The 14,745-nt window shown below is 54.6% G+C and overlaps 1 protein-coding gene across 1 annotated transcript in view; it reads right to left on the bottom strand.

Moving 5' to 3' along the window:
• Positions 1 to 6,631: 6,631 nt before the first annotated feature.
• The window catches only part of MARCHF10 (membrane associated ring-CH-type finger 10), an 82,203-nt gene continuing 74,089 nt past the window's right edge, over positions 6,632 to 14,745 (bottom strand). The window contains exons 10-11 of the mRNA XM_032870898.1: positions 10,160 to 10,202; positions 6,632 to 6,901 (exon numbers count right to left, since the gene is read on the bottom strand). Coding sequence (XP_032726789.1) covers positions 6,855 to 6,901; positions 10,160 to 10,202 — 90 coding nt within the window. The 3' untranslated portion in view covers positions 6,632 to 6,854. The remainder of the gene's footprint in view (positions 6,902 to 10,159; positions 10,203 to 14,745) is intronic.

Raw genomic sequence — 14,745 nt, 5'->3', positions numbered from 1 at the left:
AGGAGGTGATGGGCAACTATGCCCGTCCTGCGGGTTGCTATGGGGAAGGCTGAAACCGGCCTTGGAAGGGGGGTGTGTGTTTGGGCTGGGTGGTGGGGTAGGGGCTCGTCAGAGGAAGTGAGATGAACCTGAAGGAGGTGAGGGAATGAGCCATGCGAGCATCTGCAGAGGCCCAGCTAGGAGGCCAGGCTGGCTGGAAGGCAGGGAAGGGGAGTCGGGGAGGAGCCGGGTTGCCCCAGGCCATGCAGGCCCTGGTGGAAAGGATGGATGTTATTCCCGGTGTAGTAGGAAGCCCCAACCCCACTGTCCCCTGAGGACGGTGGTGTGGATCGGTGCCTTGGCCGTGGTCATGCTCTGGACGCGTGCATGGGTTGCACACATGCTTTACCTCGTTCGTGAGTTTTTAAAAGAAGTTTCTATTGTTCCGAGTAGGTAATACCACCACGTGGTTCAAGGCCTAAACCTAAACCGTATGAATAGATACACACCGACAAGTCCCCGGCTTTTGGCCTGGACAGCAGGGTAAATGGGGTGCCTGTTTTTGAGCTGGGGAGCCTGGGGGGGAGGCTGCTGGAGAGTCCATGACTGAGGCAGAGCTAGACGCCCTCCTCCTGCTCTCTCCCGCCCCTGCAGCCCCAGCAGCGGCTCTCCTGATGGGCAGCAGCAGGGCCCCATGGATGGATCTGGTCACTTTGGGGAGGAAGCCCCTATCCCATGGGGGGGCCTTAATGATTAATCCACTTCACCCTGAAGTGATTTGCTCTCCATATTGGTTAACGGCTCCCTCTGGGAGGTAAGTGCCCTGCCATTGTGTGCAGCTCAAAGACTTGCACCAGGCCCCAGGGAGCCCCACCTCGCCCCCCCCACCCCTGGCCAGAGGCCCTCTGGGAAGCGGGCTACTGACCTTTGCCCTAGGAGGGGGGCAAAACTGAGGGGTGAAGGCAGGGTCACGGGATCCCAGGTGGTGGGAGGAGCCGCTGAGGCACCCAGGGCTGCCTGGGGCTAGTGATGGTGAGTGCCCAGATGTTTAAATCATTCCAGAAATGCCTGTCCTGGCTCCCCTCTCCTTCCCTCGGGGGCTGTCGTCCTCACCAGAGCCCTGCTCCCCACCCAAAAGCATTTCAGACAGTTTCACAGGCACCCGGGGGCTCCCCATAGGCCTTGTTCTGAGCCTTTCTGCTTGGGGGCCACCCAAGGAGGGGAAGGGAATGCCCTGGCAGTTCTCCATCAGGGTAGGAGGAAGGCTCTGGGCCAGCGTGGTGGGGGGTGGCATTTGCCTCTGGCTCCAGAATAGGGCTGGTTCTAGTGGGGTACAGAGCCTCCTGCCTTCGTACTCATTTCAGTTCAATAAGCAGTAAGCACTCGTGGTGCCTGGGTGGCTCAGTAGGTTAAAGCCTCTGCCTTCGGCTCAGGTCATGATCCCAGGGTCTTGGGATCGAGCCCCGCATCAGGTTCTCTGCTCAGCAGGGAGCCTGCTTCTCCCTCTCTCTCTCTCTGCCTGCCTCTCTGCCTACTTGTGATCTTTCTGTCAAATAAATAAATAAAATCTTAAAAAAAAAAAATAAGCAGTAAGCACTCGTCCGCACTCCACCCTTGCTGGGGTGCGGGGTGCCCCGAGACCCAGCCCAGAGGGCACGCTACGCCAGGCACCAAGGCCACCCTTCACTTGCAGGCTAAGCCGGCTCAGCTCTGGCCCCCGGGGTGTCCCATGACAGCTCACTGAATCCATGAATGGACCAGAGAACGAGGCCACTCTCCAGAGAACAGCGTCAGGCCGGCTCACTGCCTCTCCTTGTCAGGGCAGAGATGGCCTCCTCCCAGGTGTCCTGGCAGAGCCAGGCCGGCCCAGTGGGCAGCACTATGAGGCGGCAGGGGAGAGTAGCCAGCCAGCCACACCACATGGCTTTCCTGGAGCAGGGCCGCTGAGCCTGGCCAAGCTGCCTTGAGCACCTGCCGCGGGTGTGCCACAGGCACAAGGTAGAGCTTTGCGTCTAGAGGGCTGACCTGGAGGAAGGGGGGCAGGAGGAGGAAAGGGGAAAAGGAGAGGAAATTGGGAGGGGCCTCAAGGGGGGACAAGGAGATGAAAGTGCCCAGATGTTCTGGCCTTTATCTTAGGGGACAGGGCAGCCAAGGGGCCTCAGGAAAGGGCTGACTTCGGCGTGATGTCATGACTCCCACCAGAGTCAGCATCACCTGAGTGGTCGATGGCCATCCTCCCTTGTCCAGAGAAGCAGGCGGGCTGCCAGCTCTGGAGGGAAGGAGGGAGGAGAGGAGCCAAGCAGGGAGCAGGTGTCCCCAACCCCTGGAAATGGATTCATCGCTGGCACCCTGTGCAAAAATTTGCCTATCTTTGATGTCATCAGATGGCAGGAGTTTGGTTTTAGCCGTTTCCAGGAGATTCTGCTCCACTATGACTTTCTGTTCCCGTGGGTGTTCTCCCCGTTCTTCCCCAGGACCTCTAAGCTCTGTGGTCCTGCGGCATGTCCAGGGACCTGGTCCTTGGTCACTGTATGTCCCTGCTGGGTCATGCAAAGATGCCTTTCGTTTGCCCTTTTGTGTCTCTCTCTGGGATGTGGGAAACTTTTGGATGGTGTCATTCCCCACACTGGTGCTGTAGGGAACTCAGGACATTTACTAGGTACAGCCCTATTCTTTCTTTCTTTTCTTTTTTTAAAGAGGGGGCTGAGCAGAAGGAGAGGGAGAGAGAGAGAGAATCTTAAGTAGCTCCATGGGCAGCACTGAGCCTGACATGGGGCTCGATCTTACAACCCTGAGATTGTGACCTGAGCTGAAATCAAGAGTCAGACGCTGAACCAACTGAGCCACCCAGGCACCCCCTATATATATATATTTAATATGTATATGTGTGTGTGTATACACACACACACACACACACACACCAAGTAGGGGCTGTTGTCTCCCTTTACACATGAGGAATGGAGGCACAAGAGGGGAAGGACTTACCATGCCACCTCTTCGCAGAGCCCCCAACCCCCTCTAGAGAGATTGTGGTGGGACCAGCAAGGAGCCTGGAGAACCCCTGGGATCTTGCAGTCAGGCTCTGAGACTCAAGAATGTTGTCTCAAGCTATTATCTCCGCTGAGAGTTTCAGAAGCTTCTTGTGAGTTTCAGGGCTGAGAATGACCGCTTTGCTTTTGGTCTTGCATGGCTTCCACTCCAAAGCAGGAGAGAAGGGAGACCTGGGCTGCCTTGGCTGGGGTAGGACCATGGGCTATAATGCACAGAATGGCACTGAATGCAGAGAAATGAGGTGGGGGTTTGATTGATGCTTTAGGCGTTTACCAGGGCCCTGGACATTTTAAAGCTTCTATCCGCGCGCCCCCCCCCCCAAGGGATTTGACTCACCCAAGGCACTGTAGCCAAGGGTGCCCTCCCCTCTTTCCTCCTGCCCCTGCTCTTCTAGCTCCCTCTCTCCACATCTCACACCAGCCTGAGCTGTGGATACGGAAGCTCCCAGTTGCCTATGTGTGGACTCTCTGCTCCCGGTCTTGGCCCCCATGTCCCCTGGCTCCCCTGCCCCATGAACCCTTTCTAGCCACCTGCTCCCACCACACCCCTTATCTATGTACACTCCCCCTCTTGCCCTTCCACCACCTCTCTGGTTGCCTGTCCACCATCCTTCAAGGCCCTTTTCTCCTCCATAAGGGCTCCCTGCCCCCCTCCCGCGGGCTCTGGTGATCACCTATTCCCAGCTTCTGGAGTTGGTTAAGGATGTTACCCTCTCTCTCAGGCAGGCCAGGAGCTTGGCCTTGGCCACCAGACAGACTTCACCTTGTAAACTTGGGCACTGCACATATAACTTGCCCCAGGTCAGGTTTGTGATGGTTAATTTTATGGGTCCATTTAAGATAAGCTGGAGAGCATTAAGATAAGCTGGAAAAGCATTATTTCTGGGTGTGTCCTTGTGGGTGTTTCCAGAAGGGATTAGTGTTTGAATGGGTAGACTGAGTAAAGAGTATCTCCCTGTTGAGGAAGGGTGGGCGTTCCCCAGTCTGTTGAGGGCCTGAGTGCAACAAAAAGGCAGAGGAAGGGCGAATTCTTCTCTCTGCTGTAACAGGAACTTAAATCCTCTCATGCCCTGGAGAATCGGCTCTCCTGGTTCTTGGGCCTTCAGACTTGGGCTGGGACTCAGAGTGTTGGCTCCCTGCTACTCAGGGCTGCAGGTCTGAAACAGAAGGACCTCCCTGGTTTGCCTGGGACTTCAGCTGGCAGACGGCAGGAGGTGGGACTTCTCAGCCTCCATAATGGTGTGAGCCAATCCCTCATAATAAATCTCTTTCTACATATTTATAAATCTATCCTCCTGGCTCAGTTTCTCTGGAGAACCCTAATACAGGTTTCCTCTCATGTCACGCGGAGTTAAGATCTGCCTCATGGGGCTCAATCCCAGGACCCTGGGATCATGACCTGAGCTGAAGGCAGAGGCTTTAACCCACTGAGCCATCCGGGCACCACCACCAGGGTCTTTTAATAAATGCGACTTGATTCTTTGGGCACCTCTAGCTATGAGAAGCCCCATCAGCAGACCCCTGGGCCATCATGATGTGGAATTAATGGTGCGGGTAGACATCAGTTCTGTGGTGTGTCCAGTCGTGTCTCCCTGCACCTCACCCCACCCAGGCCAAGCTCTAAGGAAGCACTCCTGGTTTCCTGGGTCAGCCCTTGAAATCATTTTCAACAACCCAAGGTTAGCTGATGGGAACCTGGGCGGGTCTCAGGGTAGCTGCCCCAAACACTGTCACATCTTACAGCAGACTTAGCCCGTTAGGACATTTACGTGGGGGCATGTGCGTGGCCCAGTCATTAAGCGTCTGCTTTCGGCTCAGGTCATGATCCCAGGATCCTGGGACTGAACCCTGCATTGGGCTCCCTGCTCTGCGGGAAGCCTGTTCTCCCTCTCCTGCTCCCCCCGCTTGTATTCCCTCTCTCGCTGTGTCTGTCAGAAATAAATAAAAATCTTTACAAAAAAAAAAAGAACATTTATACGCACCCCCTCCCAGATTCCATCAAGCTCTCTATGCAACTTAGTTTTGTTTTTTGTTTTTTTAAGATTTTATTTATTTGACAGAGATCACGGGTAGGCAGAGAGGCAGGTGGGGGTGGGGGGTGGGAAGCAGGCTCCCTGCTGAGCAGAGAGCCCAATGGGGGCTCCATCCCAGGACCCTGAGATCAGGGCCTTAGCCAAAGGCAGAGGTTTTAACCCACTGAGCCACCCAGGTGCCCATACAACTTAGTTTTAAATATGCATTGTTCCTTCTTAGATGTTTCTCAACGTTGACTCCTGGACAAACCTTTCATCTTCAGTCAACCTGGGAGGCCAGTTGAAAAATAAAGGCCCATTTTCTTGTAGAATGATTAGAGCTTGGAGCTGCGTTTGTGAATGGAAGAATTTGAGGTTTTAGGAGTTTTGTCTGTTTGTTTGACATCAGGGAGATGTTTTCAACTGGAATGGCTCTTAGGTTCTGTTAACACTCGAGGGTGTCCCTTTGCTTTGCTCCTGGATCTTGGGGCTAGGCTGCCTGGCTATATCCACCAGTTCGCAGGAAGAGAGTCACTTTAAATGTGGAGCATGTCAGGGATGGACAAGATTTAGAGGGAATTAAATCAAGTCCAGAATTCCTAAAACCCTGCTGGCAGCACTGTTCCTCGAGGGCAAAACCCTCTTTGCTGCAAAATCTACAATGGCTGCTCCTGGTATTGAAGGTGGGAGGGAGAAGCCCCTCTTTCTCTTCATTATCCCTCTCTGTACCTCCTCTCTCTCTCTCATCCTCTGTCCCTTCCTCCATTTTTAAAGAAAATTGAAAGCCCGTCTTACAGTTACACCACAGGGCGTACACATCACGAGCGCACAGGTCAGTGAGCTTTAGTAAATTTATGACATCGGAGAATCCTCCCCAGGACCCAGTCCAGGAGCAACCTGTCCCCCAGATCCTTCTGAGCCCATCTGCAGGAGGTCTCTCCTCCTCGTCCCAACCCTGCAACTACTGATCGGTTTCTACAGTTTTGCCTTTTCTAGAAATTGCATGTAAATCGAAGCATACATCATGTCGATCTTTGTGTCTGGCTTCCTTCAGCATCATGTTTTTGCACCGATCTGTACTTCGTTCCCTCCATCTTTATTTTTTGACCTATCTTTGTCTCTCTCATAAGCACACACTCAGTTTTCTCACTAAACTTCCCTGACCTTTTTTTTTTTTTTTTTTAAGCCCAGCATGGAGCCCAATGCAGGGCTTGAACTCATGACCTTGAGATCAAGACCTGGGCTGAGATCAAGTGTCGGGACACTTGACCCACTGAGCCACCCTGGAGCCCCTTACCTTTTTTTTTTTTTTTTTTTTTTTTTTTACCCCCCAATTTTTTGGGGTTTTGGGGGGTCAGGGAGAAAAAAAGGGGGAAAAAAGAGCCCCCCCCCCCCAAAAAAAAAAAAAAGCACAGGAGGAAGCTAGGTGAATAAAGTCATTTTATTGAAGATGTGGCCGATTCCACTCAGGGTGGAGGGAGGCCTAAACAGGCACCCTGTACAGAGGGCCTCCAGGCTGAGGGGCTGCTGGGGCTGCCAGGTGCCTGATGCTTCTGGCTGGGGGCAGGGTGCGGGGACTCAAGAAGCGCCGGCTGCCCGGCTTGTGCTGTTGGGGACTGCGTGGGTCCCTGCTGCTGTCCCTAATGCTCAAGCCAGACCCCGAGGACAGAGGGACACAGGGTGAAAATGGTAACTGTAAACACTGTGGTTTCAGTTTCAGTAAAGAGGAGGCGGGAGGGAGGCACATGGGGACATAGAAAAAGCGGCTGTGGGGAGATGTCATCGCAGAGCTCCAGGGGGGCCAGCTCCCTTGCTAGACAATGTGGCTGCTGCTGTCATTTCCATCCCCCAGCTCAGAATCTGGAAAACAAGAAGGTGTCTCAGGCTGGAGAGCCATGGTGGATGGTGAGCTCTGCCCCTACTCCAGCCCTGGGTGTGCACGCGCGCACGCGCGCAAACACACACACACACACACACACACACACTTGCCACGATGCCTGGAACAGTGTGAGTAACAGAGGCCTACTCTCTCTGAAATCCTCGAATGCCCCTTGGAGCTTCTAGCCAGACCAGTGCAGAGACCGTAAGCCCCCCAACAGAAGTATCTAGGTCCACATCCTCACCTGACCAGTGCTGCAAACGTTTGTGCGCGGAATCCCTTGGGGAGCCTTGCCTCCTCTCAGGGTAACGTCCCCACATGAACGCCCCTTTCCTTAACTTCGCAGGGAATTGCGGGGAGGGCTGACTTAGGTCTTTAAGGAATCTTTCAGAGATCCAATGACTGGAGGTAGAGAAGGTCATGTGATGGGAGGAAGGGGAGCAAAGAGGCAGTGGGAAGTCAGTGGGGTCCCAGTGGAGGAGGTAGAGTTTGGGGGCGGCGGTCTTTATTCCTGAGGGAAATTGTTTTCAATATACTCTTCCCACTGGCTTGAATGAGTGCTCGCAGCTATCTGGAAACCACTCAAGGGCAAAGGGCAGGAGCAATTGACATCCCCCCATTCCTACTAGGACCCTTTCAGCCTCTACCTCTGCTACAGGGAAGCCCCACGAGCTGTCCCTGTGCCCTCACTTATCCTGTTCTGTCTCCCAGTACGAGTTGCCTTGACCTGCATGTATGGAGGCGGGGGTTAAGGTAGTCTGGCCGAGTCTTTGGCCTGAAGACCCGCAAGCCTGTTCCTGTCCACACCTGGATGGATGGCTGCAGCAGGCATTGTTCCCCTCCCAGGCCTTGGACTTCGCTGTGTCACAGTCATCTGTGCCAGCTGAGAAGCGGCTGTTGGGGGGCTGGGTCACAGAGCCATGGGGCAAATTGTGGGGCTTGGGCGCACACACACCCAAGGGCTCGCCCTAGCTGCCTCTGCCTCGGTGCTTCCTGTGGCTTGTGTGTGTTCCAGATGTCCGGGAGGGGCTCCCCAGCAAGAAGGTTGGCAGGGTCACCACAGAGCCACGAAGAGGCTGGCATCTCCTGGTGCCACCTGGTGGGCCCAGATGTTTGGTCTTTTCCTCCCTTTTCACCTGAACCCAGCCGGGGCTGCAGGTCACAGCTGTGACTCAGCTCCGCCAACCAGGTGAGTCAGGCCAGGCTGCTGGGGACCAGAGGAGAGTGTGGGCAGGGGGAGGCCTGGAGGCAGGGGCATCTGCCTCGGGCTGCCCTGGCTTGTCTGGATTGATTGCAGCCCCGGCGGGAAGCAAGCAAGGCCTGCACCTGACCTGCGTGCCTGGACAGTCCCTCTGCGCGGGGCTCCCCTCTACCCCGGCGGCATCCGGGGTGGTCCGGGGCTGGCGGTAGGTAGAGAGAACGTAGACCTACCATTCCAGGGGAGATCTGACTGCTCCCACATTGGGGCGGATCCTACAGCTTCCCGAAGAGGGATGGCAGTGGGACCACCTGCTTCTGAGCGACGCAGGAGGGCAGCAGCGCAGCGCCCGGCACTAGCAGGGAGGGCCCTCGGGTCTCCTCCGCGGTGACTAGTTTTTGTAAGCAGCGCCCCAGGGATGCTCTTCTCCAGCCCTCCAGAGAGGGGAGCCTTCCCTTGCGGCCGGGGCTCGGAGGTCCCTCTTCGCCCCCCGCCCACGCCAGACCCCCCGGGAAAAGGCTGGGTCCCGGGCACGGCAGGGCGACGGCGGCCCGCGCTGGGCACTAGGGGTCGCCCCCGCCCAGCCAAACCGCGGGGCGCGGGCCGCAGGTTTCCCGGGACTGGTAAGAGCCGCAGGCGCCGCTGGGGCTGGGGGTGGGGGGCGGGGAAGGGCGCCGCCGAGACCCTGCCCTGAGCCGCGGAGGCCCCCCGCTGCTCCCCGAGGTCGGCTCGCGGCCGCGCCCTTTCGGAGCAGGGGCTCCGGCCAAAGGCCGCCGCTGGGATCCGCGAGCGAGGCGCAGACGCGCCTTCCCCGAGACACAAAGGTCTTTTCTAGATCTTCCCGCTCGCACCCTTCCCGGCTGCCGGAGGGGGAGCAGCAGCCCCGGGTGCGCCCCGGGCCCCTCACCGGCGTGGATGGACCCCATGGTCGCGCCTAGGGCTGGCGCTCCGGGGTCCTTTTGTGAACGGAGGCAAGCGTCCCCTCCCCGCTTCTTCGAAAACCGTCAGCTGGGTTCTCAGCACTGCGTGCCCTGAATAATAAATTGGCTTCTCGAGGGTCGTAATCTGGGCCCCACCCTGTGGAGCTTTGAGCTGGTCCAGCTTCTCCGGGCCGGCCTATGGGGATCCCCACAGCATCCCCGGGTCGGGCCGCGTGGGGATGACCAGGGGCCCACCGCGGGGTCTGAATCCGAATCTCTGCGGCGTGGGGTGGAAGTAGGGGTGGGGCGGAATTCGAATTTTTCTGGCAAACTCCCCAGGTGATTCTGATGGCGAAGCCAGTGTGGGGATCACTCTCCTAAACCTTAAACCTGCCTTCGGGCAAGCAGTTGTTAAGATTTCTCCCCTGAAGAATTTCTGGAGATGGAATTGTCACACCCCCCCCCCTCGGTCCACGGCGATGTTAATTCTCCCTGCTGCGGGAGAAACTCCTGAGCCTGGCCGCACGCCCTCCTGCTTTCATTAAGCGCATCCTCTTCAGCTGGGTTTTCTATGAGATCACGAACCTGTTGGAAGACAGCTGTCCTGCCCTCCTTTGGGGGACCTTTCTCAGGAGACCTGTTCGCCTTGCTCAACCTGTGAGTCCAGCAGACCCACGTGACCCGGCTGCAGGGGGAAAAGCTCGGTGGCCACTTGCTCCTGAGCTAGGAGCAGGGTCCCTTCCCGGAGTGGCTATATAGCACCCTTCCAGGGTTTAGAAGATAACAAGAGGCTCCCCAAGGACTGGGTGCTGGAAAAATCACTGCCAAGGAAAAGGGAAAGAAGCCTGCTGCAAGTCATGCCTGACAATACCATCTTCCCTTTCGCTGGCCCTCGTCCTCGCTTTCAGGATGAATTAAAATCCTTATCTGCTCCTCCTCCCGCGGACTTGGGACTCGCCTTCCTGACCGCAGCGGCTAGAGCTTCCCAAGCTTCTTGGGGTTATTTTTGCCTCTGGGTGGTGGTCGTTACTTCCTTCCACAGTATGAGGTTGGACACAGTGCCAGAAAAAGAATAAATTAGCAAACACCCTCAAAATGGCAGAACTGACCCCCAAACCTACTTTCATTTTCTTCCGGTCTGGGTTGTGGGTAATTTCTTGACAACTGTGAGAAAAAAGACAATGAAAATTGAATTGTTTTTCCAAAGCAATGGTGAACAGATGTCTAATTCTCCGCTCTCCGGAAAGTTCTGGGAATCCCTTACATCACCTTAAAGGGGCAGAGGTGCCAAGGGCTGTGTTGATATTCAACACCTGGGGCGGAGGGGGAGGTGCGGGGGGGGGGGGGGGTGAGGTGCTTAGCTTTGTCCTAAAGACCCGGCAGAGAGAACACAGGTCGCCTTGGCTGGTGATTCAGGGCTTCTAAATTTGGCCCTGGGAGCAGCTTTGCTTCCTTTCTGCAATTGATCTGAACTGCAGAAGCCCATTTTGAGGGTCCGAGAATCACATTTACAAACCGTGGGGGTGAAGGCTGTGCTAATTGGCCACTTGCCTCACCCCTGGCTTTTAAACAATCACTTGTATTCTCTGCCCGGCAGGAAGCAGCAGGCCCATCAAGGCTCTGGGCTCTGTCTTTGTTCTGACTTTATGACATTTTATGCCACAATAAGAAACACTGTGTACTCGGTGGGAGCCCATTGTGCTGGGCTGCAAGGATGTGGGCTCCCGTGCAGAGGGCTAGTGCTCTGCCCCCGGGAGAAGAGGGGCTTTGTGACAGGCCCGAGGGCAAAACAAGGGGTGCCGGACACTGTTACTGGGGCAACTGCTGGCCAGTGTGGAGGCAGCCATGGCTCCTGGGTCCCTGTCACCCGCAGGCTGGGAGGAGGGCAGGAGAAGGATGGACTTTGTTCTAAGAAGCAGTCCCAGTCACCGGATAAATTCTACATCAGGACTGTGCTAACCGCGGCCCCCAACCCTCTGGGCTGCTGAGCTGGCCTCATCCTGCTTCGAGACTCGGTGCCAGGTGACCGCCTCTGTCTGTAAGCCAGCTCTCATTCCTCGAAGAAACGCCATCTGGGTGAGTAGGGAAGTTTTCCCAAATGAGGGCCAAGCCTGGGCCTCTAATATTTTGGGTAGATTTGGTTCTTTGAGGCAAGAGTTTTGGGGTTTATAGAAATGGTGCGAATGGGACAGCCTGGAGAAAGTCTCACCCACAGATGGGGCAGTGGAGTTTCAGAGCTCCTTCAGGACTCTGCCTGCCTCCCAGGCCAGCCGCTGGACCCTGCCCTTCCCCGGCGTGTTTTACAGGCAGAAGTTTCCCTACTGGCGAAATGTTAACCCAGTGTTCCTGGGGCAGGAGACCAAGGCAATGCTCGCTGCAGAAGATCACAGGCACTGTCATGATCTCTGAAGGCATGGGGTCCCTCTGCCCTTTGCCTTTTAGCTCGCGGACACAGATTCTTTCTAGTGTTTTATCTAGTTTATGGAAGTAGGCCCTTAAGAGGTATGGGGCAGCTGCCATGGACAGGCAGGGATTCAGAGTACAGGTACATTTCATTGGGAAACAGCACGGTACAGACAAAACCCATAGCTAGGAGGAAGCCCAGGACAGGCGGCTTTGGGAGTGCAGGCCCTGAATAGTGGAGTATCCTGGGAGAGAGGTGAGGGAAAGCCAGTTCTTTTAGCTTCGCCACCCAGGACAGCCCGGTGACCCTTCCCTTCCCATCTCAAGTTCCCCCACAGGGCCCCCTTCACTTGCCCCCCCTCGCAGCAGGGACCCCACTGGTTCTTTCCTCCAGCCCATCCTACACACAGCTGCTCCAGTTATGCTCAAAAATGCAAATTTCCTGGCCTGCCCGCCTGTCTCAGGCTAGAAACCCTTCCGTGGCCTTCCAGAGCAGCACACACCCTCTCCACAGCCAGCTGCCTCACCTCCACGCTACTTCCTGCCAGCTCCAACTCCCTGACTCTCCCAAACATATGGATCTTCTCACTTCTGTAAGTCTCTGCCTTTCCTTCTGCTTCGAATACCCTTTCCTTCAAACACCGACCCTTGTCCACCGGCTAAACTCTCCAAGATTCGGTTCCAACATCACCTCCTTGGCAGATCAAGTGAAGAGAGCCGGAATGGAAGCAGCTTTGCCACTGGGCCCTCCAAGCAGTGAGAAGGCCGATGGCAAAGAGTACAACCCGACTGGATTGAAAGCAAGGCCTCTGAGACGTTAGCTGGGGTCTCCGAAGACCCTGCCTGGACAGTCTGTCTTGCAGAAGGAGTGGAAGGAAGGGGTCACCTAACTGCTTTCTGCTCCTCCACATCTGGCTCCATCTTGTCATCACAAAAGGCACATTTTTTGGGATACTCTTGGGTGCGTGTTTATCTGTCTTCAGACTCTGAGCCCTTATAGGCAAGGAGTGTCTTAATCATCTTTGGAGTTCCAGAATCTAGCTGAGAACCCAGCACATAGTAGGCACGCAGAAAATCTTTGACTAACTAAATATGGACCTTGAACTTGAGAGTGTACCTTTACCTCGCATACTGTTCTCTCCACAACTATGTAGTATCCCTTTCTCTAAAACCTAACTCAAGACTCACTTCCTGGAGAAGCAGGTTTTGGTTTATTAGTTCGTTGATTTGACCATCAAAGGTTAATGAGCACCTACTGTGTACCAGGCATTTTTCTAGGCACTGAAGGGTAGTGGGGTACAAAGATAAGAGTTCCAAGCCCACCCCCAATCCCTAGCCGACCATGTCCTCATTTGCCAGCCATTTAGCTGTCTTGTAATTCCTCAATGCTCCTGGCATCCACGGTGCCTGGGACTTGGTGATGCCCAGCCTCATGGCCCTGGGGGTAAAAGGCCCCGCTTTGCCCTCAGGTATCTCACAACCTCACTAAGGAGACAAATAGTTTGTTCATGAGATCAATGGACAGCCTGGGAAGTCCCAGCCAGGGAAGATCTTGTGTTGTTAATTCACAGCCTCTGGGAATTCACAGGGTCCATGGGTTCTCTTGACCAAGGGCTACTTTCCAGTTATTTCCTGTCTTTATAAAGATATGAGTTTCATCTCCTAACTTGATCGGAAGCTCCTCAAAGAATGGGACAACATGGCCTCATGTCCGGTGGCCACTTTCCCTGATCCCCATCTCAGCTCCTGATACAGGCCAGGGTATGAATGAATGAGTGAATGAATGACAATCACCACAGATAAGCATTCATCACTGGGTGTCCCAATGAGACACAACCAAGGAGCCCAGTGTGTTCTCACCCAATGAGAGAGTACACAACGGAACCCAACAGGTTCTCCAGTTCTGATAGGTAAAGGAGAGGGAAGGGGTTTGCTGCTTCTTTGCTAAATGTTACCCTCAGATTCTGAGTGTTTTCTACAAGAAGATACCAAGACTCAAATCCAGAAGACTGTGACTTTGACAAAAGCCATTTGGGTCCCTCTTCACTATTTGTACTAGTGTTGTCCTGTCCTTCCTGCTTCCTCCCACCTTGGTTCCCAGATAGCTCCTGGTGTTACTGACTCCTTCTCTAGGATAGTTTTACTGGAAACTTCTTTAGACTCTATGCTTCAGGGCCTTGGTTCTCACCCATTGGGTTGTGCTCTGTGTTGTTTGCTCTGCTGTCCTGGAGGCCAGCATTGCTTACATTAGCTTGTTGATGTCATGGCCATCTGCAACCTATATCAAACCCTGGGTGCTTTGAAGTTCAATGTGCAATAAAAAGTTCATTAAAAAAGATGGGGAATCATGAAAATAAGGTTATGGAAATGTTAACAAAGGATCATTTCCTGCTTCCTGTACATTCCCCCTCCCCCTTTTTTTTAAATGTATTTCTCCAAGGAATTTATGTCACTATTAAAACTACGGAAGAGTTAAAGGAAGGACAGGCCTGGGTCAAAAAGAGGGTGAGATTCCTGAGGAGATATCTTGGCCAAGGCCCAGCCCGTTTTCTTAACTGAGAGCTTGGGGATCTAAGGGGAGATTTATGACAGGAAAAAAAAAAGCAGGGACAAATCTAGAATTCTTAGGACTAACGGTTGGAACCCAGCATTTTTCACAGGGATGGCTCCAAATGGATAACAGGAACCTCTTTCATTGCGTGAGGACTGCGACAGTGTCGGGAACCCTTGGAATCACTGGGTTCTAGCTCTGGGCAGGGACTGGTGTTGGCACACACCCCTTACCCCCCGGTTGAGGAAGAAGAGGAGAGAGGGATGGAGGGAGATGGAAAGGGGACAGAGCAGAGGGATAGGGTGGGAGGGGTCATTAAAACTTGCCCAACGCCACACTGGCTTCCTTGCCAGTTATGACCTTCTGACATGAGCAGAGGTCAAATTCCAAGCCTCATGGGGTGTTAAACACTAAAAACAGATCAGTCCCTGGCATGGCCATAAGGGAGTGTTCTTTCCTGGCCTGGCCACAGCTGGGCATTTAGCCAAGAGAGAAGGCCCTTGGGGGCCCTGCGTTCTGACTTGACTGTGGCCAAATGGACATTTTGGGGGACTTTGCTGAGGCCGGACTCCTGTCAGTCTTAGAGCCAGGCTCCTCTCCCCAAACTACATGGCCTCTGGAAGACTCCTGGTTCTTGTGTTAAAGGAAGGGCAGCCACAGATGACGATCCCTGGTAAATACACTGTCACTTCTCTAACAACAAATGGCACACCATCCGCACCTTTATGTCTTGGCATTCACACACACAGAGAT

Source organism: Lontra canadensis, unplaced genomic scaffold (assembly GCF_010015895.1).
Source record: "Lontra canadensis isolate GAN:19392208 unplaced genomic scaffold, GSC_riverotter_1.0 scaffold41, whole genome shotgun sequence".
NCBI classification, from domain to species: domain Eukaryota; kingdom Metazoa; phylum Chordata; class Mammalia; order Carnivora; family Mustelidae; genus Lontra; species Lontra canadensis.
Note: the sequence above shows the minus strand (reverse complement) of the source record. Positions and strands in the feature narration are given on the sequence as shown.